Source organism: Palaemon carinicauda, chromosome 1 (assembly GCF_036898095.1).
Source record: "Palaemon carinicauda isolate YSFRI2023 chromosome 1, ASM3689809v2, whole genome shotgun sequence".
Lineage (NCBI taxonomy): Eukaryota > Metazoa > Arthropoda > Malacostraca > Decapoda > Palaemonidae > Palaemon > Palaemon carinicauda.
The window spans coordinates 90,513,921-90,541,410 of record NC_090725.1 but is presented as its reverse complement, the minus strand read 5'-3'; the positions used below and the strand labels follow the sequence as shown (position 1 = coordinate 90,541,410).

The window sequence follows — 27,490 nt, the reverse complement described above, 5'->3', positions numbered from 1 at the left end:
TCACAAACTTCCGTGTTATGTGACACCAAACATGGACCCTCAGGCTTATGCCATAGATGCATTAACCCTGGATTGGAACCATTGGAGGAGGAATTACCTATTTCCACCAGTGAATCTTCTAATGAAAGTATTGCACAAACTACGCTCCTTCCGGGGGGCAGTGGCCTTAGTAGCACCTCACTGGCCAAAGAGCAGTTGGTTTCCTCTCCTCCTCGAGTTTAAACTCCGACCCTTCCGGATTCCATTCCCCAAACTGACCCAAGTAATCCAAACACAGACTGTGTCAGATTCCTCAAGGATAGCCAAAATCCTAACTTTGTGGACTTCATGAAGTTTGCAGCTCGTAAAGACGCAAACATTGACCCCGAAAACGTTCTCTTCATCGAAGCGGACAAAAGGGACTCAACAATTCGTCAATATGATTCGGCTGTTAAGAAATTAGCAGATATCCTAAAGAATTCAGACCATACTCGTATGACTCCGAATTTAGCCATCTCGTTTTTTAGGTTCCTATTTGACAAGGGCCTGGCAGCTAGCACTATAACCACCATCAAGTCAGCTTTGAAGAAGATCTTCCTTGTTGGGTTTAACATTAACCTGGCGGATTCCTATTTCTCATCTATTCTAAAAGCGTGTGCTAGGCTTCGACCTTTGGATCGGCCACAAAAAGTCTCTTTGTCTCTGAACAATGTCCTCAAACTTGCGTCAGACACAGACAATGAGACCTGCTCTTATATCACTTTGCTTAGGAAGACTCTATTTCTAACAGCTATGGCCTCAGGTGCTAGAATCTCAGAACTAGCAGCTCTCTCACGTAACCCGGAAAACATAGATTTCCTCCCTACAGGCGAAGTACTTCTTTCTCCAGACAGAGCTTTCCTAGCTAAAAATGAGGACCCGCAAAATAGGTGGTCCCCTTGGAAGATTATCTCTCTTCCCCAGGATCCTTCGCTGTGTCCAGTCACTACTCTCAGGACCTTTTTAGCTAGATCTGCCACCCGCTCGTCTGGCCCCTTATTTATCAGGGAACAAGGGAGTACTATGACCATTCAATGTATCAGACAACAAATCCTCTACTTCATTAAACATGCTAACCCGGATTCATTCCCCCATGCTCATGATATACGGTCAATAGCTACCTCCATCAATTACTTCCAGAACATGGACTTTGATGACCTTAAAAATATACGGATTGGAAATCTCCTATGGTTTTCAAACGCCACTATCTAAAGAACTTACAGGCCCTTAAATACCCTACGGTTGCAGCAGGGAGTCTTATCTCTCCCCATTAATCTCTGATTATTTCTTTATTCCATCTCTTCTCTCCTCCCTCCTACCCACCTCTCACACCACGTCGCCACTCTCCTGGGTGGTTCGTTAGCCCTAAGTTATTTACCATGTTTAATTCCTATGATTTAACTGTTATTGTATTTACCATTCCTTTAATGTTTAGATATGCTTAGACATGTAAGATTGATACCTTTTGCGACTTGACACTCAGGTGATTCCTTGTCTTCATAATTATTTTAGCCTTACGTCCCCTATGTCTTTGGATAGTTTGTAATTTTATGTTTACTTACAGTATTATATTCTTGGCTTACATGGTGTTTGTTTTCTCCTTATTATGTTATTATTGTATTGGGCTTGGAAGGCATTCTCTGGTACATTTTCACCGGCCGTCACAGGCCGCCCCAGAAAAGGGATTTTGACGAAGGAAAAATCTATTTCTGGGAAGAGGCCTGTGATGCCTGTTGAAACCCTTCCCGGTTGTTTGGTACGGACCCACCCCCTTTTTTCCTTGCCAAGCCATATGTTCTTGCAGAAGGATGTCCTGGAGGGCGCGCGTGGTAGGTGTCGGTGGGGTAGTCCAAATGTGTTCTCTAGGGCCTGTCACGGCCCTCCCCATTGATGAAGGGATTATCTAAATGGAAGACAGCGTGTGAATAGTGGTTTTCACACGCCCTTGTTGTATACATGACACCCACAAGGTGATTGCGCGAGGGTAGTAACCTCTGCATTCCATGCTTTTATCTTTCTCTAGTATATTTGGAAGATTTATATTAGAAAAGTGTAAAGAAGGACCCTTTTCACCGGGCGTCATAGGCCTCTTCCCAGAAATAGATTTTTCCTTTGTCAAAATCCCTTAAATGAAAATTGTTCCAACACGAATACTTACCTCGAACTACTTTCTTAGAAGTTACTAGTAACCTCCTCTCTACCGACCAGAGTTTTGTGTAGTTTACCCCCCACCCCGCTTTCTAAGGAGGCCTACCCCCGGCATTAAGGAATGTGCCCCGAGGGTAGGCTTATCGTAGGTCGATGTCCGGCTGGGTCAGCCTCATCAGTAAGTTCTCTGGTCGTGACGTGTAAACACGTTGCCCTCGTTCTCTATCGATCCTTTGTGTGCGTTCTAGTGCCCCACGTGTTCCCCGCGTGGTAACTTGTGTATTCCAGTGTACTTTTCCCGGGTGTTCCTGTGTGTTCACCTTCCACCCGTGTGCTTACCCAGTGTATTCATTGATTCCCTTCGTGCTTGTGTCTTGCGTTGTGTGCATTATGGAGCAAATCCGCCGTTGTCCGGGGCCTAGAGCTGGTAAATCGTGTGGAGCGTTCCTCTCCAAGCCTGAAGTGGATCCTCACTCCCTTTGCTCCTCCTGTAGGGGAAGGGTTTGTTCGTCAGCAGATACGTGCCCCGAGTGTGTAGACTGGAGCGATATCCAGTGGGTACGGTACGAAAAAGAGAAAGTCGGCGAAACGTTCCCCCAGGAAAGCTAGTGTTACTAAGCCGCTACCATCACCCAGTGAGCGGTCCGACGGGGCCTCTGTTTCGCCGTCCCCTACACAGAGTAGGGGACGAGGTAAGTCTGGTGTAGAGAAAGAACAAGGCGTCCTTCCCCAGGAACCTAGTGAAAGTGCAGTGCCTATTGCGGGCCCTTCTAGGGCTAGTGAAGAACCCAGTAGTGCGTCCGGAGAGTCGGCCCTTGGGCTGGGGGGGGCACGCGTCCTCCGATGACCCCTTGTGGGGTAGTAACGCGGTGTCTGTATCTTCGCCGCCCTCGTGGGCCTGTGCTTCTGGGTCTTCGTTAGGCGGAGACAACCAGAAGAAGTTACGACCTTCGGGTAATGATGCCTTCGGTTGGAGGCTTCCGAAGACGCCGGGGAGGTCACCCTTCAGGATGGAAGTGGCCCTGGACCCCTGGCTCCCTGGCATGGAGCATTTTGAATCGTTCCCGGCCCCCCTCACGGAAGTCCCCGAAGATTTCCTCCAGCCGTCGACCTCGGGCGCTCAACGCGCGAAGAAGTCCCCCGCAGTCCCCGCTACCGGCCGACATGCGATAAGCTCAGTGTCGTCGGGTTCGTCGGATGTTTATTTTTCGTCTGAGGAGGAAGTCAGGGTAAAACACAGTCGGAGGAGGGAGCGGTCCAGGAGCAAGCGTTCCCGTTCGAGGTCGCGCTCCCGGTACAGTAGCAAGCGCTCCCACTCAGGGCGTAAGTATAGGAGGAGTAGGTCTCCTGATGGCGACTGGGTCTTCGTACCCCGGGACTCAAAGGTGCTTTGTTCCCCGGACCGCCGGTCCAGAGAGTGTTCGCCAAGGATGCCGCCCTCAAAACACGACCTTGACCCTCGCGACCTAGCTCGCAGGAAGGTCTCTACAAGAAGGCATAAGTCCTCGAAGCCTCCGGTTCACCCCGCCCAGCGGGGGGAAACGCGCTTCTTGTCGGGCGGCCTGGCCGAACCAGCCCAGCTGGTGCGGCCTTCGGGTCGGAAGGAACGGTTCCCGCTGTCGGGTCAGCCCACGGGAACCGCGTCCTCGGCACCCAGAGCCCTTGGGCGGACGAGAGTCCCCGCTGAACCAGCGATGCCTGCGTTAACCCAGGCCCCTGGTGCGGACGTCCCCGCAGATGAAATCCAGTACCTCGGTAGGACCGCACCCCTGGCACCAAGAGCTAGACGTCCAGTCGGCGTGCCCGGTAACCCAGCTCCCCGGCCCCAAGCCGAGACCTCGGCTGACGGAAGGGAGGGTTCACCAACGGAGGACTCGGCCTATAGGAGGGTGGTTGGCCTTATCAGAAGACACCACAAAATCGAGGAACCTTCAGCTACAGACGAGGATTACTGGAGGTCAAGCCTATTAAGAATTATGCAGACCCCTACCCAGCCTAAGACGTCTCTAGCACTGCCTCTAGCCCGAGATCTGGTCCTAGGGCAGGAGTATGTAGACAAGGTGGTGGCCATTAATGCCGAAGCCCCCAAAACCCAGAGTTCCTCAAAATTGCTACAGGGCCTCAGAACCCAAGGCAAAGTATATGTGCCAGAAGGGCGTCGCCCTGGCCCCTGTAAGGTGGAGTCATCCATCGACATCCTGAGTCAGGGCGTCTCAGATGATAGGGCCTCTTCGGCCCCGGTCTGTTTCTCGCCAGCAGAGGCCTCCATGATGGAGGAGATGTCGAGACATTTAGTGAACGTCTCCTCTTGGCTGGACTGGTGGGCTTCCACCTTGGTAGGGGTACAAGCCTCGTTCGACCCCGCGGACCCTGACCAGCAAGGCCTCCTGAGAGACCTTATTACCTCCGGGGGTAAAACCCTTAAATTTTTAACGTACCAGTCGCTCGCCCTGACGGCTAACTGGGTACTCCGTAAGAGAGACACCGTACTGACGAAGGTGTCCCGGAAGGTACCAGACAGGGAAGCGCGGGCCATACGGAGCTTACCCTTGTGGGGAGAGTCCTTGTTTCCCCTGAAGGAACTAGAGGCCATCACGGAGAAGGTCTCGAAGAAGAAAGAGTCTATCAACCCCAGACCTACGCCTTCGAGGAGACCGCCCTACAAGAGGTCCGTCTCGGATAGTGCCGCGACGTCCCAGGCCTCTCCCAGCACTACGAGGAGAGAGGCTCCCTCTTCCTCCTGGTCCGCAACACCTCAGCCCCCCCGCAGGGGAGCCCCAGCGCCTTCAAGCTCCTTCAGCTCGGGTTACTCTGCCTCTAGGAGAGGCCGATCAGGCCGCTCCTCCAGAAGAAGATAGGGTGGGAGGCCCCCTATCCCCGCCCAAGCCTCGGGTTGGGGGATGCCTCAGACTTCATTGGCAAGCATGGAAGGCTCACAGAGCAGAGCCTTGGACAGTGTCCGTACTTAAGGAGGGCTACAGACTTCCGTTCTTAACAGAACCACCCCCTCTTATCCCGGCCAGCCGGGCGGAATGGCTAGCTCCCAGAGACCCGTTAAAGAGGACCGCCCTTCAAGAGGAGGTGTCCTCCATGTTAGAGAAGGGCGCCATGGAAGAAGTTCTTCTCCCAGGGCCAGGTTTCTACAGTCGTCTGTTCCTGGTAGAAAAAGCGACGGGGGGGTGGAGACCGGTTATAGATCTGTCGGGTCTCAACAAATTCATCAAGAAGACGGACTTCAAAATGGACACTCCGAAGTCAGTCCTGCTGTCCTTGAGGGAGAAAGATTACATGATGACCATAGACCTCAAGGACGCATACTTCCAAATTCCGATCCACCCCTCGAGTCGAAAGTTCCTCCGGGTGAAATGGGGCTCCCAGATCCTGCAATTCAGGACCCTTTGCTTCGGACTGTCAACAGCGCCCCAGGTGTTCACGAGAGTCTTCACGACTGTCTCAGTGTGGGCTCACGAACGAGGCATTCGCCTCATCCGATACTTGGACGACTGGTTGCTTCTTTCCGCCCCAAAGGGCCTCTTGGAGGAACAAGGGATGAAACTCCTCCAGTTTTGCAAGGATCTGGGGATCGTAATCAACCCGAAGAAGTCAAACCTATCCCCATCCACCAGAATGAACTACTTGGGAATGACTTTGGATACCATTCTGGGAAAAGCCTTCCCTTCAAAGGACAGAATAAGAAACCTCATGAATATCATTCAGCCGTTCCTGTCAGAGCGTCCCAAGAGAGCGAAAGACTGGCAGAAGCTGATAGGTCACCTGGTCTCATTGGAGAAACTAGTTCCCCAAGGGAGGGTAAGGTTCAGAGCCATACAATGGAACCTGAAGAACCTCTGGTGCCAACTGGTCTCACAACAGGTTCTAATCCCAGTCCTACCAAACACGAGACCCTCCCTGGAATGGTGGCATTGCCGGTCGAACTCACTCAAGGGGATGCCCTTCGGGAGCGATCCACCCGAGTTACTTCTGTTCACAGACGCCTCCAACCAAGGGTGGGGAGCCCATCTCCTCGACGAAACAGCACGAGGGACCTGGTTGGACGGGGAGAAAGAACTCCACATCAATGTCCTGGAGTTGAAGGCAGTCCAGAAGGCTTGCCTACACTTCGCGAGTCTGATGAAGGGAAACACCGTGGCGTTCATGTGCGACAACGCCACGGTAGTGGCATACATAAAGAAACAAGGAGGCTTGAAGTCAAAGGAGTTGTGCGATCTCACCATAGAAATCCTAGATTGGGCAGAAGAGAACCAAGTGGTATTGTTAGCAAGGTTCATTCCCGGGAAGAAAAACGTACTGGCCGACGGCCTCAGCAGAGTAGGCCAGATAGTAGGGACAGAATGGTCCCTTCTCCCGGAAGTAGCCAAGCTCATCATCCAACGTTGGGGTTCCCCAGTGATGGACCTCTTTGCAACAAAACTCAACGCCCAACTCCCCGTATATTGCTCCTGTGCCAGACCCGAAAGCAGCCTTAGAAGACGCCTTTCAGCACAAGTGGGACAATCTAGATGTGTACGCTTTTCCCCCCTTCACGTTGATAAGGCAAGTGCTCAACAGAGTAAGGACAGCCCGAAACCTAAAGATGACTTTGGTAGCGCCCTGGTGGCCGGAGAGAGAGTGGTTCGCAGACCTAAAAGACCTAACGAGTCAACCACTGTGGACTCTGCCCGACAGGTCAGACCTTCTGCATCAACCTCATTTTCTCAGGCTCCACGACAACCCACTCTCCCTACGTCTTCACGCCTGGAGACTATCGAGCGGCTCCTGAAGAAAGAAGGATATTCTTCGTCCACGGCTAAGAGAATGTCTCTATACCTGAGAAAGTCGTCAGCCGCGGTCTACCAGGCTAAGTGGGCCTCCTTCACAAAGTGGTGCTCTGAGAGGCACATTAAACCTCTTAAGGCCTCTGTCCCAGACATAGCAGATTTTCTGGTGTTTCTTAGAGACAAGGTGGGGATGTCAATCCCAGCCATAAAAGGAGTTCGGGCCGCCTTAGGCCAAGTCTTCCTCCTGAAGGGCATCGACCTGGGGGCCTCGAGACACATAGCGATGCTTGTCAAGAGTTTCGAGCAGTCCTGCCCCCCACAGGCGAGTAGGGTGCCCCAGTGGGATTTAGCCAAGGTCCTGAAGATGTTGTGTCGTCCCCCCTTTGAACCTTTGAAGGATATCGTGGACAGAGATCTCACCCTCAAGGCCGTCTTCTTGCTGGCCTTGGCGTCCGCTAAGAGAGTGGGTGGGATCCATGGTCTGTCATATGACGTTTCTCATTCGAAGGGGTGGAAAGAAGTATCCTTCAAGTTCGTGCCTTCTTTTGTGGCTAAGACTCAGAACCCAGCAGTCTGGGATCCGAAGTTCGAAGGTTTCTTAATTCCTGCCATCCCTAGGACGGGTAATGCAGAAGATTTAGAATTATGCCCTGTACGGACAATTAGAAAATACCTGGAAAGAACAGCTCATCTCCGCCCAGGCATCAAGAGCCTCTTCGTATCCACTCATATTAATAAGAAACAAGTTTCCAAGAACACCATTTCCTTCTGGTTGAGACAAGTTATTGCCAGAGCCTACAAGGAAGATGGCATAGCAGTGCCAGGCACCCCCCGACCTCATGACATCAGGGGCCTGAGCACTTCCTTAGCCTTTGAGAAAAACATGGCAGTGGGTCAGATCCTGCGAGCAGGTACTTGGTCGAACCAGTCAACCTTTACTGCCCATTACCTCAAGGACTACTTGAGGAAGTCCTTAGACGGGTTCTCCATTGGAACAGTCATCTCCGCCCTCCAAGCGGTGTAACGGTAAAAGCCCGAGGCGCAATCAAGGCTAGCAACCGGTAGGCACAAGTGCGGTTTCCTTCCTCCTACCCAGTTGCTTCCTAGTCTCTTCGGGGAGTACCAACTGATACCATTGGATAACACATTCTTCACGACTACGCTACTGGAAGGAGCTTCAGAAGAAGTTTTTCAAAGGGTGAGTACTTAGACACTAACGTGAACTCTTGTGTAGTTACCCTCACATCCGTTTTCTAGTAGGTCCCGTTATCCCTGGGCCTCTTGGCCTCCACGTCCCGGGTCAGGGGGTCAGAATAGCACTCCCGCCTCCTAAAGTGTAAGTCTCCTAAGAAAGTAGTTCGAGGTAAGTATTCGTGTTGGAACAAATCAAAAATTTTAAGTAATTTTTATTTTTCCTAACATACTTACCGAGAACTACTTTCGGGTAATGGCCCTCCCTTCCTTCCCCGAGTGCCTCTCTTCCCTTGCTAGCATTGTGCTAATCCAATAGAACTTACTGATGAGGCTGACCCGGCCGGACATCGACCTACGATAAGCCTACCCTCGGGGCACATTCCTTAATGCCGGGGGTAGGCCTCCTTAGAAAGCGGGGGGGGGGGTAAACTACACAAAACTCTGGTCGGTAGAGAGGAGGTTACTAGTAACTCCTAAGAAAGTAGTTCTCGATAAGTATGTTAGGAAAAATAAAAATTACTTAAAATTTTTATATTTAGCACCCCTTTTGCATATTGTACAAGCAAGAGAAAAAATACTAGCTACATGCAAGATAAACCACTACAGTTACAAAACGGAACATTAAAATCCTAACAAAACATGACTGCAGAATCCTCAATGCCCGAATTCTTTACTGAAAACTTCCCCAATGTTAATAATCAATGGCCTTAATATTGACCAGTCATGCTCTGCCGTCAAATCTGCTTTTAAGAACGGCAGCTAAAACTGAAGAATGGCATGCCAAAATACAGCTGTGGGCCTGTGTCTATCTTCCCTCATTACTTACAATCACAACATCACATTTAAGGGACAGCATGAAAAGTATTGCACTTTACTTAATTCAACACCTCATTACAGTTATTTCCTTGATTGTAGGACTCTAACATACTATAAGCTAATTCTTTTCCTTCATCTCACTCATATCATGAATATAGAAAACTCAGTCACCATAAACCTTTTTTTTTCTGCAGGAGTCTCATATCTCCAATCGGCAGGATTGCCAGTCATCCCAATCTCTTTTACAAGTTGGCCCTTATCAGTCTAACAATGAAGGTATCCATGAGTCATTGCAGACCTTCAGTTATAACAATTAAACAGACCACTACACACTAGTAACAGGCAATACCCTAATTCTCTCTCCCTTACACTCCCTACTGAGTGTAGGGTCTGCTGTCAATACCTGGAAAGGAACAATAACAGATTAAGACATTTTTGGAAAGAGGGGCTTGAGGGATACAAAAGAAAATTAAAATCAAATATGTTCCATACACACAAACCACTAAAGTTTTCTTAGACACAAACCCTTATATATTGCATTCCCCCCCATTAGCCCTCAAGCCCATCCAAAAAATGCCTCATAACTGACAGCAGCACCCCACACAAACTGTACATTCACGTGAAAAAAAATCTTACCTTGCAAAAAAAAATAAGCTCAGTAAAAAAGGTAGGATGATCAACTAAAGATTTAATTCATCATCCCTTCCTTCTGTTACATATCAAATTACAGTATATCAATTTACATTGGGTACAATACATTTTTTCATAACAAAAAGCAACAGGAATAGACAAACTATCAGACAATATGGAAACACAGTACTTAAAAACAAAAAATTTGATTACCGTCTATTCCTCCCAACAATGCTTCAATGACGTTCAATATAAAAAAAATTTAATTATATTTACACAAACAATTTGGTATTACAGGAATACATTCAGGATCTATCAAGAAAAAAAATTACATTCATTGCAGTCCAAAATCAATTTAAAAGCATACAAAACTCATTGATTTTGGACTACAGGTATTACATGATAATAGCAATTTATTGAATTTATTATAACTGTCACGGCCAAGGTCAATTTTCAGTACAACAATAAATGCAACAGTTACAGAAACCGTGACTAAATAAATATTTCCTCACACCACGTGTCCCTTTCTCAGCCTTTCAAATACCTAATGTGGGAATTACAATATAACTAATAAGAAAAAAAAAGGATAATTATTATCAAAACTTCCTTCAAAAACTGTACAAAGATTAATTCCGTGGGAGATTTATAGTAGTTCTTCTGAGTCTCAAAATTCTGTCTCGGGACATGCGCCGGGATTCAGCAATCTGCTGGCGAGCCATATTAATTTCTCGCAGCACAGGAGACAGGCTAAGCCGGCGACTCTCTAGATATAGGCTGGGTGTCTTCAATCGATCGATAACCTCGCATAACAGTTGGTATCTGCGGGTGATCGACATACTTTGAGGTAAACCAGAGACAGAATCCGTAGACTCAGAAGAGGACAATAAAAATCCCGAAAAATCAGGCGATGACTCGGGGCAACGTTGTGTTTCGGGCGACCCAAACAGTGTTGTAGCGTTCAGGTTAGATACACCTGACTGTGCCACTTCAGCCTCGAACTCTGACCGGTGTTTTAACCTACCATCAGAATGTAGGAAAGGGTGTGTATTCTGAGGTGACTCAGGAATGGAGGATGGTTCTCTTTCTATAATATTCGTCTGGTCAGTGAGACGAGATCTCCACTCCAGGACTTGAGGCTGAACTAAAGGTAGGTCAAGAACAGGACCTTTTGACCTAGTCCATGGGGGACTAAATCCACTAAAGGTGGGATCTTCAGGCGACAGTCGGTCGTCACAATCGGTTGGCAAAAAGCCGAGAAAGTCTATCCGGATGAATAGATACTGCCGATTCAGAAAGAGGGCTTTCTAAAGTAGCAGGTCTTGACCAATCTGGACTGGAACTCTTAGAACCAACAGAAGGTAGTTCCAATAATGGAATACTGGAAACTTCCCAGAATTCCCAACTCCCCAGAGGATGAACGATACCTTCCTCTCGGAAAGAAGCAGCTAAGAACTGGGGCGTTGGCAATTCAGGAACAGGACAGTGAACCACCGACTCGGGAGACAAAATAGGAGTTTTACACATTTCAGTGGGGCTGTTCTCCCCTAGTTGGAGGACCAAATGATCTCGAAACGATTCAGGCTTTAACACAGGAGTCTCATCACAATTTTCCGGAGGATATAACCAAGCATCCAGTGCTTTCTTTCTCTCGTAAGTCCTAGCTGGCTTAAGAATGGGCTTAGGCTGAGTAGTAGCCCTAGTAGGATGGTGACTTTTCCTCTGTCGTCGGGACTTTTTACAATCTCGAGACAAAAGGTAGGACGCCACTACTGCAGCCACCCCATAGGAGTTGCCATCCCTACTAGAACCAGAACTCTCAGAGACTTCAGAAGAAGCAGGACTGTCATCCATGAGTTCTGGACTATTCAGAGTCTCTGTTACAGGATCAGGACCCTTCGGATACCAAAGAAAGTGCCTCTTAAGATAAACTGGAGGTTCAAACCAGGCCTTTAACTGGATATGGTGAGCTCTTACCAGTTCACCATCAGGCAGTCTCTGCAGCTCATAGGTGACCTTATTTTCTCGTGTACCTTAGTAACACGGAATACCACCTCAAACCTAGGGATGAGCTTGTTCATCAGAAGGTGTCCCAACAGATGCACCTTCTTAAGCACCAGAGAACCCTCTTTAAACGGTTTGTACCGAGGATGTCCTTCAGCCCATGGGTCTCTCGTTTCTGCTGATAGCAACGGGATACTATCAACATCGTGAGCACCCTTCAGTATGTTCTCAGCTGGAGTACAGCCAATCTCAGTGTGGTGGGAATGGTTGTAGCTGAGAACTGCTCGGGATAAGAACTGGTCCCACTTCCGAGATTCCCCAGAAATCACCCTCAGTAACTCACCAATGGTACGATTCACTCGCTCCACTGCACCATTACTAGAGGGTTTATACGGAGTTGTTTTCACATGTACAACATTGTACCGCTCCAACAACTCAGTAAATTCCTGGGAAATAAACTCAGGGCCGTTATCAGTCAATATCCGGACTGGAACACGAGGAATAACAGAAAAAACTCGGTCTTCAAGCGCCTGGCATATCGTACTGCTCTTCTTATTCCTTATGGGTACTGCCGTCACCCACTTGGAATAATGGTCGACTACCATCAGACACCCAATAAAACCAGTACTGGTTGTTGGGAGACTCACAAGATCCATAGCAACCAATTCAAAGGGAGAAGAGATCACTATTTTCAAGGTCGGCGGGGCGACCACCTCCCTTGAGACCTTACAAGTCTGACATTCCCAACACGTCCGGCACATATCTCTGATTACATTAATCAAAGATCTGTGGCAGACGAGTCGACGGAGCATTGCAATCATTTTTCCGATCCCCCAGTGAGCATTCTGGTGGTGTGTGTCGGCAACTAGGTCAATCAGGACATTGAAGGTGACTACTGGGACTACTGAGCCGTCTGGGTTCCGCTTCACTAGCAAACCCTGGTGAACTTCCAGGTTCGACCAACATCTCCTATAGGGTAGACAGGAGCGTGGAACTCGAGATGCAGGAACCCCAGAGTAGATCATCTTAATGACAGATTGAATCTGTCGATGATCTCCTTGGATCTTGGACACCTGACTAAAGGACAGAAGAGCATTTCCGGAGAACACTCCCTGATCAGATTCAGGATCAGTTACCTTCATAACAGTGGTCTCAGTATGCACGGAGGAGACTGAGAGTACCTTGGGAGACAACTGAAGAACAGTAGTGTGGTCATACACCAACTGTTCTCGTGGTGAATCCAGTGTCAGGTAGGCTGCGTCCAGTGTATTCCTACCAAGAACAAAACAAATGTTAACGTCATTGGCAGCTACCACCGCATAGTTAAACAGCGGTAGCCTCCACCCAGAAGGACACTTCACCTCTAACTGGACGTAGCCTAGAATGCTGGTGCTGGAACCAGTCAACCCCTCTAGCTGTTCTCCTGACAGTACCTGGTACTCTATGCCAAGTTGGCTCAGTACAGACTCACTTACTAGACAAACCTGTGCTCCTGTATCAACAAGAGCACAAAATAAGGTCTCCTGCATCATTACTATTCCTACTGCCGAGTGTTGAGACACATGGGTACAACTGGACTGACGAGGTGCCTTTTCTGTCACGTACTGGATTACAGGACAATCCTCCGGCGCTTCCTGATCATCAGTGATCAAGCCCTCAGCGTCAGGAACACGAGATTTTACCTCCGCCTTATGGCCCAGAATCACGTCAGTTGGAGGGACGTAATTGCGGAGCTCGATCAGAGGGTTAAAATGCACTCCAGACAGACACTGAAGATGCAGACACTGAGGCTCAGTCACGGATGGATCACGATAGACTACGGGACAAGTGGGACCCCAATGGACCCAGATTTCCAGGTTCAATAACTTTGATGCTGCCAATAGCAACTCCAGAGCTGGGACTGTACCTGGAAATCTCATTGCCTTGATCCTGTTCCTGCTGGTCTTGTCCAGTTTGAAGCCTAGTCAACCGGGTGCGACACCTGACCCTTCTGTCCAGCAGTTCACGACTAGCTCCAAGGATTCGATGAGAGAATCTGGACCACCACGAACCTCCTTATACAAGGCCAGTCCAGTAGTCAACTTTGGAGTGCTGGGTTCAGTAGCAAACAGACAGTCAGTTAATGCGGGCCAGCGGGATAACCAGTCAGCGGCGGCATTCTGATCTCCTGGAAAGTAATTAACAATAAAGTTAAATTCGGACAGGTCCTCCAGTGTCCGTGCTAGACGACTGTCCACCATCTTCATGTCATGAAGGTACATCCGGGGACGGTGATCAGAATGGATCACGAAGAACTGACCATAAAGGAAGGCCCTGAAGGTTTTCACTCCCCATCGCAGAGCAGCCAACTCACGCTCAATGGTAGAGTAACGGGTCTCGCTGTCAAGGAAAGTCATGGAGTCGTACGCTATCACCCGATGCTCCCCTGGATGCTCCAAGGACTCCTGGCACAGACAAGCACCAGCACCTTCACCTTCACCCGAAGCGTCGACAAAACAACTCCAAGGGTTTAGCATCAGCAGAGTAGTGAGGGTATAACAACATAATGTCCTCTTTGATCAGTTCCTTCAAGCGCACAAAGGCACTGTCCATTTATGCAGTCCACTTCAGTTTCCTAGTTCCTTGAGATTTTCGTCCTCCAGTCTTGCAGATAATGGTTTGGCTATCTGTGAGCACATGGGGATAGACTTCCGTTTGAAGTTGACCAGTCCCAGGAATCCCCGTAGCTCACGCACAGAGGTCGGTTTTAGGGAAGTCTTCCACTTTCTGGATGTATTCTGGTAGCTTACGCATACCAGAACGTCCAACCAGATGACCCAGATACTGGACCTCGGCTTGAACCCAAGAACACTTCCCGAGTTTTATCTTGAGTCCGTGCTTCTGGAGAGTAGCCAAAACTTGTTCTACCAGTTTCAGGTGTTCCTCAAAAGAAGACCCAAGTATCAAAATGTCGTCAATGTAGACAACAACCTTGGCTTTCGGGAACTCTTGGAGAATACTCTGCATTTCTCTCTGGAACACTGCAGGTGCATTTTTCAGTCCAAACGAGAAGCGTCTGAACTGCCAATGTCCAAAGGCGGTAGAGAAAGCCGTATATTCCTTACTGTCCTCTGCCAGCGGTAACTGGCAGTATCCACGAACCAGGTCAAGGGTTGTAAAGTATTTGACTCCTTGAAGTCCAAATACGGAATCGGCCATGTTAGGCATCGGGAACTTATCAGAGACAGTCACCTTATTCAGTCTACGGTAGTCCACACACAACCGTATACTACAGTGAACTCTCGCTACTTCGCGGTTCGACCATCGCGGATTCACCACTTCGCGAGTTTTTTCCATAACCCATATATATATACATATCGCGGATTTTCCGGAAATTTCGAAAATACCGCGATATCTGAAGACCCCAAATACGATATTTCGTTACCTGTAATTCCATTAATACTGTAATTAGTAATATCTGCTCTTACTGATTGTTCATTGCATTACATATGACATATAATTAAGCATAGAAAGAAATAAAACACGAAAAGAGAATGTGATCATACGATAATTCAGTACTGTATACAGTACGTAGTAAAATTAAATCGAACATGAAACGCAAATCAGATGCAGTCATACCATATTAGAATGGTGTAAGGCTGCTGATGGCTACTAGTGTACTACAAATGTAATGGATGTGCTTCTTTTCCAAGAATCTTTTGTATGTATACGTACGTAGTACGAGAGAGAGAGAGAGAGAGAGAGAGAGAGAGAGAGAGGAGAGAGAGAGAGAGAGAGAGAGAGAGAGAGAGAGGAGAGAGAGAGAGAGAGAGAGAGAGAGAGAGAGAGAGAGAGAGAGAGAGAGAGAGAGAGAGAGAGAGAGAGAGAGAGAGAGAGAGAGAGAGAGAGAGAGAGAGAGAGAGAGAGAGAGAGAGAGAGAGAGAGAAGAGAGAGAGGAGAGAGAGAGAGAGAGAGAGAGAGATATCCTACAACAAAAGCGTAAAATAGCGTACGTAAAGCTGTATTATTAATATTATTATTATTATTATTGTTGTCTGTTAATAAAATTATTATTGTTATTATTATTATTATTATTATTATTATTATTATTATTATCATTATTATTATCATTATTTATTATTATTATTATTATTACTGTACAGTATACGCGGGGTATCTTGTACTTTGAATTGGTAACCTACGTATCATATAAGACTGGTTGTGATTGGTTCAAGCGCTGATAGATGACGAATCAGAACTCAAGTTTTGTTATCTAGCCTGTGATTGGTGTTTTGCCGGCATATCCAACTTCCAGCCTCTGTTCGCGGCCACTTTCTCTTACGCCGTATCGCTGAGTAGACGTTGTTAAGTTTGTGAACTTTAATCTGTGCTGTGCGCGACTGTTTTAAGTTGAACTCTTTGTTGAACTTTCTGTTACTGTAAATCCTACTGTACAATGGCTCCCAAGCATTCTGCTTCTACTAAGGCTGGTAGTGAGCCTAAACGCCACCGAAGGATGATGACGATTGCTGAGAAGGTGACACTTCTCGATATGTTGAAAGACGGTAGAAGTTACGCGGCCGCAGCCCGCCATTTTGGAATCAATGAATCCACTGTTCGCTATATCAAGAAGGACGAGGCGAACATTAGAAAGACGGCTGCAATCACCTTTAGCAGATCAGCGAAGCGAGTCGTTACCACGCGTAATAAAACGATCATACGCATGGAAGGTGCTTTAGCTGTGTGGATTGCCGACTGCCGGAAGAAGAGCATAGCCTTGGATACGAACACCATCCGAACAAAGGCTTTGAGCTTGTATGAGAATTTTGCGGCAAAGGAACCTCAAGACGACGATGGCAACCATGCTGAAGAAGATGATGATGCAGATGAACCTCAACCAGGGACATCCACTGATTCCCAGCGTCAGAAACAACGTTTTTCCGCCAGCAAAGGATGGTTCGCGAAGTTTCAGAAACGCTTCGCCCTGAAAAGCGTTTCCCTGCATGGGGAGTCTGCTTCGGCTGACACTGCCGCTGCTGAAACTTACGTGAACCAGACGTTCAAGAATATTATCGCCGAAGGTGGGATACAAGTCGGAACAAGTCTTTAATATGGATGAGACCGGGCTTGTTTTGGAAGAGAATGCCGTCGCGAACTTTCCTGTTCAAAAAGAAGCCAAAGCCTCTGGCTTTAAAGCATTCAAGGATCGCGTTACCCTCGTGATGTGTGGCAATGCTGCTGGATTTATGCTAAAGCTGGGGCTTATGTATAAGTCGAAAAATCCTCGCGCTTTGAAAAATAAAATCAAGAATCTCCTTTCCGTGTACTGGATGCATAATCCAATAGCATGGATTACGAAGATGCTGACCTCCAACTGGTTCCACCAGTGTTTCATCCCGCAAGTCAGTGAATATCTCTTAGAGAAGGGCTTGCCATTCAAGATCCTTCTCCTTATGGATAACGCTTGTGGACACGCAACTGACCTGTCGCGTGAGGGCATTAATTCAACCGATGGACCAGGGGGTTATCAGGGCGTTCAAGGCCCTCTACACGAAGAATACTTTGGCGGACCTCGTTGCGTGTGTGGATGCTGCCCAAGATGATGAGGATGAAGATTAAGATTTTAACTTGAAGGCGTACTGGCGGCAGTACACCATAGCCACGTGCCTGAAGAATATTCAGAAGGCACTGGAAGAGATGAAACCTGCAACCGTGAATGCGAGCTGGAAGAAGTTGTGGCCCCAGATTGTTTACGACGACGAGGGATTTACTCCGTCGGAAATCCAACACTCTGCAATACGCAAATCTGTGCAGTTGGCTGCCATAATTGGAGGTGACGGGTTTGGCGACATGACGACTGAAGACGTCGACGAGTTGTTGGACTGCCATTCCCAGCCGCTAACTGACGCAGACCTAGAAGACCTGACGAAATCGGCAAGCGAAGAAGAGAGTGAAACCCAGGAAGAGACCCAAGAAAATGTCGAAGAAAAGGGCTTAACATTAGAACGGCTTGCCAAGTTCTGCAACCATATGAAGGAGGCGAAAGAAATGTTGCAAGAGTGGGACGAGGATATGGTTCGGTCTATGCCTTTCTCCAACAAGGTCGATGACATCATGACTCCCTACAGGATGCTCTTAGAGCGAAAAAAGAAGCAGCGGCAGCAACTTCCGATCACAATGTTCTTCCAGCCTCGCAAAAAAGAGCCAGTTCCTCCTGCTAGTACGCCTTCGGAAGAAATTGAAGAAGTTGAAGAGGTGTCCCAGGAAAAAGACACCTCCGTGTGAAGAGACGTAAAATACTATTATTGGCTGCACAGTAGAAGACATCATCAGCTTCATCATCATCATTTCTACTGTGCAGCAAATTCATCGCCATCATCATTCAAGTTTTTCTTGAACTTCTTTCGTGGTGAGTACAGTAACAATCTTTATTTTTTACTTAATATTCTAACATTTTAATATTTGTGCCTGTTTTATAGTTTGGTACTGTATGCATTAAGTTAAAGGGAAGGTTTTAAAAGTCTGAAGAGTATACATATTGTAACCTATCATATTTTTTTTTTTTTAAATTTACATTTACGTATGTAAAACAATCTCTCTCCTCTCTCTCTCTCTCTCTCTCTCTCTCTCTCTCTCTCTCTCTCTCTCTCTCTCTCTCTCTCTCTCTCGTAAATTGTTTTCCTGCTTTGCTACGTACAGTATGTACTGTATGATTTTATATAAATACGGTAAATAATATTTGTAATAACATATTTTGTAAATGCTTTTACTGTAAATATCATTATTTATCACTTTCATCATGCGCGTTAAATGCCTTCTTTGTTCTGAGCGTGGTTGTTTACTGAGCGTACTTTATGACGCCGCCTGAAACGACGGCGTCATAAAGAAAAACATTTCATTTGGAAGTCCTAAGAAAAATAAAGTAAAACATTGGTAATAAAAAAATCAACATACTGTATAATCAATATAATCGATGCAAAAACTAACCTATACATATATGTGTACACTAAATGAGTTTGTTTCTTCATTATGATCAGAGATAAACGTAAACAAAACATTGGTTGCCATTTTTTATCGTGCTTTTTAGCGTGTTTAGGAAACGCATGATATAAAATCGCCTTTAATATTTGTGCCTGTTTTAGTTTAGGGTACTGTAGTACATGCATTAAGTGTTCTGTACATTAAAGGGTAGTTTGTTAACAGTACTACGTACAAGGGAAGGTTTTAAAAGTCTGAATATACATGTTAAATAAATAGGTAAATATGGTGTCACTACTTCGCGGATTTTCACCTATCGCGGCCGGGTCTGGAACCTATCTACCGCGATAAACGAGGGTTCACTTTTTCCTTTTTTCGGACTGGAACAATGGGTGAAGACCAAGGAGAGATGCTGGGTTCAATAATACCCAGTTCATGCAACTCCTTGCACTGTTCCTCGATGGCGTCAGCGACAGGTTTAGCAAACCGTCGAACTCTCTGATAAATGGGCGTCTCGTCATACAGGTGGATGCGTATTGGTGTGCTCAAGCACCCTCCCACGTCATCATCACCAGTACTGATGACTGAAAGATGACGTCGAAGCATTTGACTAAACTGGTCCTTCTGAGAAGAATCCAGTTCGTCGGAGATAGACAGGTTGTCTATTTCTTACAATACGCTCGGTTCAGGAGTCAAGTCACACTCCTGTGCTATCAGGCAGGATAGAGGAGCATCCACCATTGCTATGGTGAACACCTTCCCCAAGAGATCGCCCTTCTTGATCTTGGCAGTTTCTTCAGATGAGCCCTTGATTAAAACTGAGGATTTTCCGTCTTTCAGTTCAAGGATGCCAGGGATTGCTGTAACTTTCCTTGACAGACCAGGGGTTATGATGTTGCCATCATAATACATGTCCGGCCAACAGTTGGTCGGACAAGCAGGGCACCTAAAAGACATGTCAAGTCCCTTAGGAAAGTTAACACTAACTGGAACAAGTACTGGCTCAATACTGGCAATCCTCATCGGATCGGCTGCGTGGACCTCAAGTGCGTAAAGCACTTGCTGACAACAGGCTCCATGTATCGGGACATAATACTCCCAAAGAGGCCCGATTTCGGGCTCCGTCAACTATCAAACTATCACCCCATTTGCTCTCAAGAACTGGTAACCAAGCACTACGTGCTCAGCCATAGTCCCTGAAGGCACTATATGGAACACACCCGAGGCGAATGTCCTTCCATGCAGTATAGGGGTCAACATTACAGTACCTAGGGTCTTAGGTCCTGTTTGCCCTAAACCCTTCAGATCAATGGTGTTGGGTGCCATCTGCATCTGGTAATCCCGTACTACTCTCGATGACAGGAGGTTGACCTCAGCTCCGAAGTCAATGAGAGCATCCAACGCTCCCGATAGAAACTCAGACATGGTCACTGGGACAACCATGAGTGGTACAGGAGCCAACTGCGCCAGGTTAACCTTACGAAGGGTTTTCAATACTGCCTCAGTTTCTGCTTTCTCCCTGGAGGAGTCAGTTGGAGAAGCTCTGGACTGTGTCGAGGACAGGTTATCACAGGCCAATCCTGAAAGAGCCATTGGAGGTGCAATGACCTTTTCAGGTTGAGGGGTAACCTTGGAAATCGAAATTTCCAAGGCTGCCACTGGAATACTAGGAGCATGCACCCTAGCACTCACACCCTCCTTCGATGTAGCCCCATCTTCTACATCGAAGGCCTGGTGTTTAAAGCCCTATGATACTCCTCCGTTCTTGACTTCCTGGGCTTTGCCTTCTTGCTCTTCTTCTTCTTCTTCCCCACAGTCCGAGAAAGAGCACTGGACTCGCTCCCACTTCGGGTCTCCCGGCTACTGGTCGATCCAGAATAGGACGACGGAGTCGGAGTAGCACTCACCGGTACTGCTCTCCACCTTGAAGGAGTCTGGACAGAGATAGTCTCCCTCCCAGGGCTGCGGGCATTAGCTGTGTTCTGGACAGGTGATCTGCTTATAACCGGCGCATGTCGTCCACACTGTGCCACATGATGGTTGGACAAGCCACAACGTAGGCAGAGGTTGAGGCGTCTGCGACACTCGTCCATAAAGTGCCCTGGTTTTCGGCACCATGCACAGTATCTCCTCTGGAACTGAGGAGATCTATCCGGGGTATGCGATGGTGGCATGCGCACTTCCACAGGTGCAGGTTTGGGGACAGGTCGAGGAGGAGTGCTTGAATACGCTCTGTCAGGTCCAGGTGAACGGCTGGGAGCAGCCATGGCAACCTTGTCGGCATACGAGCCGTGCCATGACTGTCCCACACGACTGATGGCCAAATCCTCTGCCTTCTGGCTTCGCTGACGGGATGCCTCGTCGAGAACACTCAACAGGTATAAAACATCCTGCCAAGTGGCCTGACGGCCAGCGGAGAAATTAATGGTGGCCAGAGACTGTTCCAGCCAACTCGCAGCTTTGCTTGGAACAGTTCTGAGGAGCTTCCGCCTAAGCTCCCTCCGGTCCAAACTACGACGAGGATAGGCCGACTTGTATTGGGAGGCTAACCGGACGGCTTAGATTTTCAGCAGTTCGCCCTCGCCACAGGTAGCACTCCTGAACCGGGCCTTTCTACCCGCATCACGCCTCTCTTGGGCTTGGCACCAGTCGAGGAGGCGTTCCTTCATGACGGGGTATGAGATCTCGGGACCCCCCATGGCTGAGAACGCCTCATGAATTTCTCCCTTCAAAAATCTTTTAAGGTCAACAGTCCACCGCCGGCCAGAGCTTCCCGCGATATACTTACTCGCACAGTAAGCCTCGAAATCTCTCAGGAATCGGGCAAAACTCTGGTCAGTTTTCAGCTGGAAGATTCCAGGCTTGGGGTTCCTCCTGGAGTCAAGGACCTTGATAAGATCAGACAGACTGCATTCTGGCTGGAGGGACTGGACATGGTCGGTGGACACAGTGTCTTCTGAGCTGACACTGAGACAGGAGCTAGAAGTGTCACTACCAGAATCTTCACTGGTAGACTCCTGTGATGAAGATGTCATTTCGGGTATGGCTGGTCTGGCTCTTTCCTTGGCCTGGCGTCTCCGCTTTGGGATAGCCCCTGTCTGGGCAAGAACTGCCTCAGCGGTAGCTGCTGGAGCCTTTTCTGGCCTACTGGCTTCAGCCGGATTGTCCAGGAACTGCTCCCCTAGTCCACTGGCTGCAGGCTCTGGTGGACTAACAGAGTTAGTTGCCAGAACAAGCGAGGAAGCAAGCAGTCCACTTGGGACAGGAGACTCCCAGAAGCATGGTACAGGGGGGATTAACGGTGTGAACCCTGGAGGGGGCTGGAGACCTCCAATCAGTGGCTCTGCTCCAGTCACTGGAATTGCCAGACCATTGTAATTTGGCCAAGCTGGGGATGTAGCAGGAACACTGGCGGTCACTGTAGTCGTGACCCCAGTGGCAACGTGGCACGTTGGTGACGGCTCCATACTCTTCAGGGCCGCCACTTCAAGTGTCAGGGACTTGACCTGAGTTGCCAGGTCACTGTCAATCTGGATAAGACTCATCACATCCCGGCTCAGGCTCTTCTTAGCTTTTCGATGCTTACTTGATGATGCCATACCTAAAGGCTGGGGTTTCCCAGGTCTGGGCACCAAGTGTTCACCAGAGTGTTTACCCTGATATCATCTTGGGCTCACAGGATCGGTATCCGTCTCCTCCGTTACCTGGACGACTGGCTGATCCTAGCAGACTCGGAGGCAACCCTTCTTCGCCACCGAGACAAGCTTCTCGAACTTTGCCAGGATCTAGGGATCATGGTAAATCTCGAGAAGTCCTCTCTGCAGCCCTCTCAGAAACTGGTATACTTAGGCATGGTCATAGATACCAATCGCCACAAAGCCTTCCCATCAGACGACAGGATAGCAAGGCTGAGGAAGGTCGCAAGGCCTTTCCTCAAACGAGAAGAACTTCCAGCCCAAGCGTGGTTACGTCTCCTCGGCCATCTCTCTTCCCTGGCCCGTCTGGTTCCCAATGGTCGCCTCAGAATGAGATCTCTCCAGTGGCGACTCAAGTCTCGGTGGAATCAAGGACACGATTCCCCAGACACTCTGATCCCTATGGGTCCTACGGAACAGACGGACCTTCAATGGTGGGTGGCAGACGAGAACCTACGAAAGGGAGTGGATCTTCTCGTCCTTCCCCCGGAGTTGATGTTGTTTTCGGACGCATCAAAGAAAGGGTGGGGGGGCCCACGTTCTGAACCACAGGATCTCAGGCCTGTGGTCAGAATCAGAAAAGTACCTCCACATAAACCTGTTAGAAATGAAGGCCGTATTCCTGGCATTTCAGAAGTTCTATCAGGTCCTGGCGGGCCACTTTGTAGTGGCGATGAGCGACAACACTACAGTGGTGGCTTATATCAACAAGCTGGGAGGTACCTTTTCAGAACAGCTATCCCATCTTGCAGTAGAGATACTGAGATGGTCCGAAGTCCACTCAGTCACACTATCGGCTCGCTTCATTCCAGGCAAGAGGAATGTGCTCGCCGACAGTCTGAGCAGAGCGACGCAGATAGTGAGCACCTCCTCGCTGAGAGAGGATTTTCGTAGCAAATTGCGAATAGGATGTCTGGACACCTGCGCAGGTCATCCGCAGGGGTCTTATCAGGCGAAGTGGCGAGTTTTCTGTGGTTGGTGTCGTGGAAGGGGTATCTCTCCACTCGATGCCACTATTCCACCAATAGCGGAGTTCTTCGTGTATTTGCGGGAAGAAATGTGCCTTTCAGTCTCGGCAGTGAAAGGCTATCGCTCAGCCTTAAGTCTAGCCTTCAGGCTCAAAGGAGTGGACATTTCTTCCTAGAACTTTCTCTACTCATACGGAGTTATGAACTTACCTGCCCTCAGTCGGAAGTGAGACCTCCTCCATAGAACGTGGTTCGAGTTCTCAGGTCTCTGAAGAGACCTCCCTACGAACCATTACGCCAGGCCTCAGATTGCCACCTTACTTGGAAGACGGTGTTCCTGCTAGCTATGGCTTCGGCCAAACGAGTCAGTGAACTTCATGGTCTCTCATACGACATCACCCATTCAAGGGAATGGGGGGAGGTAACGTTCAGGTTCGTCCCTGAGTTTGTTGCCAAGACTCAGAATCCGGGAGTGCCGGACCCTCGGTTCGACTCTTTCCAGGTTTCGAGTCTTCGTTCTGTAACAGATGACCCAGAAAATCTCCTACTGTGCCCAGTAAGGAGTCTGAGGTTGTATCTTAAAAGAATAGCTGCAGTTCGTCCCCAGGTGCAAGCCTTGTTTGTGAGCACTGGGAAAACGAAGAGGAGGGTCACTAGGAATACCATCTCGGCCTGGATTCGCAAGGTAATACACCTAGACTTGAATCCTGACCCTCCTCCGTCACGTCGCCCTAGAGCACCTGATGTCAGGGGCATAGCTACGTCACTGGCCTTCAAGAAAAACTATTCAGTGACGCAGGTCCTGCAAGCTGGGGTGTGGAAGCGTCAGACGACCTTCACAGCCCACTACCTGCAAGACGTGACACACAGGAGACTCGATACGTTCTCTATCGGCCCTGTGGTGGCTGCACAACAGCTGGTCTAACCTCAGCCTCCTTAATGGACAGGTAGCAGAAGGTTGAGGGGATTTTTACCCGATTTTAGTCTGCATGAATGAAAAGGTTTGTCTGGCCCTTTTCTTCATCCTCTCCTCCCTTGGAGAAAGCAGCATCCTGGGTTCTCTGCACAGCTGACCTCAAACCACTGCAGGTAAACCATGCTTCCTTGTGTTCCTAGTATTAAGGTTAATACTGTCACGTCCCCATACCCTGACAAGGTGGTATTGGGAGAGTCCTAGCCTAGAATTCCATCTGAGGAACTCCAGGTCAACTTCCTAGGACGAGTCACACTTCTCACCTTCACACACAGCTTATGTAGGCCGCAGAAGTTACACAGCAATGCAGGGACTCCTTATTTCTTGAGTACTTACACACTCAAATATTGAGTCCCCGGGCAAAGCCAAAGCCAGTATGGCAGGGACTTACCACCCTTCCTAAGGGGTGAGTCACCCATATTAAATAGCATGGTTTGTATTTCAGTTACGGAACAAATGACAAATTCGTAGATAATTTGTACTTTTGCTAACTATACAAACCTTAGCTATTTAATCAAACTTGCCCACCAGCCCTGTCCCCCGCGAAGTCTTACCTCTAAGCAAAGTGAAGTATTCACAGGTGTGTATGAGGGGGGAGGGTAGCAAGCTAACTAGCGGTGGGGTAGTAAACCCTCGTTAAAATTCTAATGGCTCGTCATTTCAGCTACGCCAAAGGAATAACCCATATTAAATAGCTAAGGTTTGTATAGTTAGGATAAATACAAATTATCTACGAATTTGTCTTTTTTTTCTTATCCCACAGAATGTAAAAAGATTAAGTACTCTTTTTAGAGCATCATGATCCTATTCTTCTAGCAAAGCTGGAGACTATTAAGGAATGGAATATTTTTTTTTTTTTTATGAAGAAAATTTAAGGCTCCTTTTACAGCATTCATCTGTATTGGCTGAATAAACTAAGACAATTCATTAGAAAAAAATTACAGTATAAATTTTGATAGTCCAGTTTTTGATGGAACAAAGTGTAGGAGCCATATTTTTTCTTGAATATCTGCATTTGAAGTATCACTTTGGTTTATGGATTGGAATAATCTGTTTTTGTCCTAATTGCTATATTATATGTAAGCAGATATGTACTGATAATTTGTTGTATGAGGGTGTTATGTAAGGTGGCTTGGCACAGGTCAAATTCAAAAGTGAACCTTTTGAAGCCCAACTTGTGCTGTGCGTTAAGGCTAAAAGTATTATTTGTTTTCAACACATGTATACAAGCATATCATTTTCTTTGTTTTCCTTAATGTGAAATATGTAGTCTAAATGGCCTTCAAATACTGTTTTTAAATATTTCACTAGAACACAGAAACTAGGCATTAGTAATTTTTAATGAAGGTTAAAGAGGAATCCTTTAATTTTTTATTGTGATACTGTACTATGGTATATAACCATTGATATGATATTTTTTTCTTGCAGATGAAAAAAGCCGTAGTAATTCAAGCCTTAAATTTGGAGAGAGCCCGTGGAAACCACAGAAATATAGTGGAACTAATTTGTTTGTACCTAGAAATATAAATGAAGAAATCATATTACTTCTCCTCATAAGGTAATTGGGTTAAAAAAATTTCCCTTATTATTTTATTGTAAAACTAGTTCAATGGTGTCTGAAGGCAAGTTTCCTGTTATGTTTTATTACGGAATTAGACGAACAGCTAAATAAAAATTGTAACTGATTTGTTTTGAATGCAGGGGAAAGTCATGCTTCTGTGTCTATTTTGATATTTTGTGAAATTCCATCTGTATTCGATACTGTGTAAAATGCATTCTTTTATCAAAGCTTCTTACTTTATCAGTGATAGGATTAACTAGCAAACAAAATAGGATAGGCTCATTCTTCCGAGAGAGGGTAGGGTAAAAGATGCTCATCAAAAATTCTTATCTCATTTTCAGTATGAAATTTTGCAGTATGGTTTTAGGGTGTCACATCCTTTGCCCATTTACTTGTAGCATTTTTCTTTTGTATCTGTGCTTGCAGCATCACTAATAATGATATTACTAATAAGAGTAAACAGAGGACAAAACAATTTGGCAAATACACAAGACATAAAAACTCATATTGTATATATTGTTTTAAATTACAGTAAACTCCTTCTTATCCGGCAGCAATGGGTTGCTAAATAATGGAATTTTTTGGATAACTAATCATCTCTGTCAGTTACCATAGCCCCATTAAAGTAATTTATTACAACTCACTAACACTATAGTTACTGTATGTATTTGCATTGTTATTAGTATTATGTGTGATGTCACAGTGGTTGTTTAACTTGTATGTTGATGGAGTGGTGAGAGAGGTGAATGCTCGAGTGCTTGGACGAGGATTAAAACTGGTAGACGAGAATGACCATGAATGGGAGGTAAATCAGTTGTTGTTTGCGGATGATACTGTACTGGTTGCAGACACAGAAGAGAAGCTTGGCCGATTAGTGACAGAATTTGGAAGTGTGTGTGAGAGAAGGAAGTTGAGAGTTAATGTGGGTAAGAGTAAGGTTATGAGATGTACAAGAAGGGAAGGTGGTGTGAGGTTGAATGTCATGTTGATTGGAGAGTTACTTGAGGAAGTGGAACAGTTTAAGTACTTGGGGTCTGTTGTTGCAGAAAATGGTGGAGTGGAAGTAGATGTACGTCAGAAAGTGAATGAAGGTTGCAAAGTGTTGGGGGCAGTTAAGGGAGTAGTAAAAAATAGAGGGTTGGGCATGAATGTAAAAAGAGTTCTATATGAGAAAGTGATTGTACCAACTGTGATGTATGGATCAGAGTTGTGGGGAATGAAAGTGACGGAGAGACAGAAATTGAATGTGTTTGAGATGAAGTGTCTAAGGAGTATGGCTGGTGTATCTTGAGTAGATAGGGTTAGGAACGAAGTGGTGAGAGTGAGAACGGGTGTAAGAAATGAGTTAGCAGCTAGAGTGGATATGAATGTGTTGAGGTGGTTTGGCCATGTTGAGAGAATGGAAAATGGCTGTCTGCTAAAGAAGGTGATGAATGCAAGAGTTGATGGGAGAAGTACAAGAGGAAGGCCAAGGTTTGGGTGGATGGATGGAGTGAAGTAAGCTCTGGGTGATAGGAGGATAGATGTGAGAGAGGCAAGAGAGCGTGCTAGAAATAGCAGGCCCTGCTGCTGCCTCCGATGCCTTAGATGACCGCGGAGGTAGCAGCAGTAGGGGATTCAGCATTATGAAGCTTCATCTGTGGTGGATAATGTGGGAGGGTGGGCTGTGGCACCCTAGCAGTACCAGCTGAACTCGGTTGAGTCCCTTGTTAGGCTGGAGGACCGTAGAGAGTAGAGGTTCCCTTTTTTGT

At 47.2% G+C, this 27,490-nt stretch overlaps 1 protein-coding gene across 1 annotated transcript in view; it reads left to right on the top strand.

The window, feature by feature from the left end:
- The window catches only part of Ttc7 (tetratricopeptide repeat domain 7), a 631,216-nt gene that overhangs the window by 76,165 nt on the left and 527,561 nt on the right, over positions 1-27,490 (top strand). Inside the window, exon 5 of the mRNA XM_068382742.1 lies at positions 25,607-25,736. Within this exon, the coding sequence (XP_068238843.1) occupies positions 25,607-25,736 (130 nt within the window). The remainder of the gene's footprint in view (positions 1-25,606; positions 25,737-27,490) is intronic.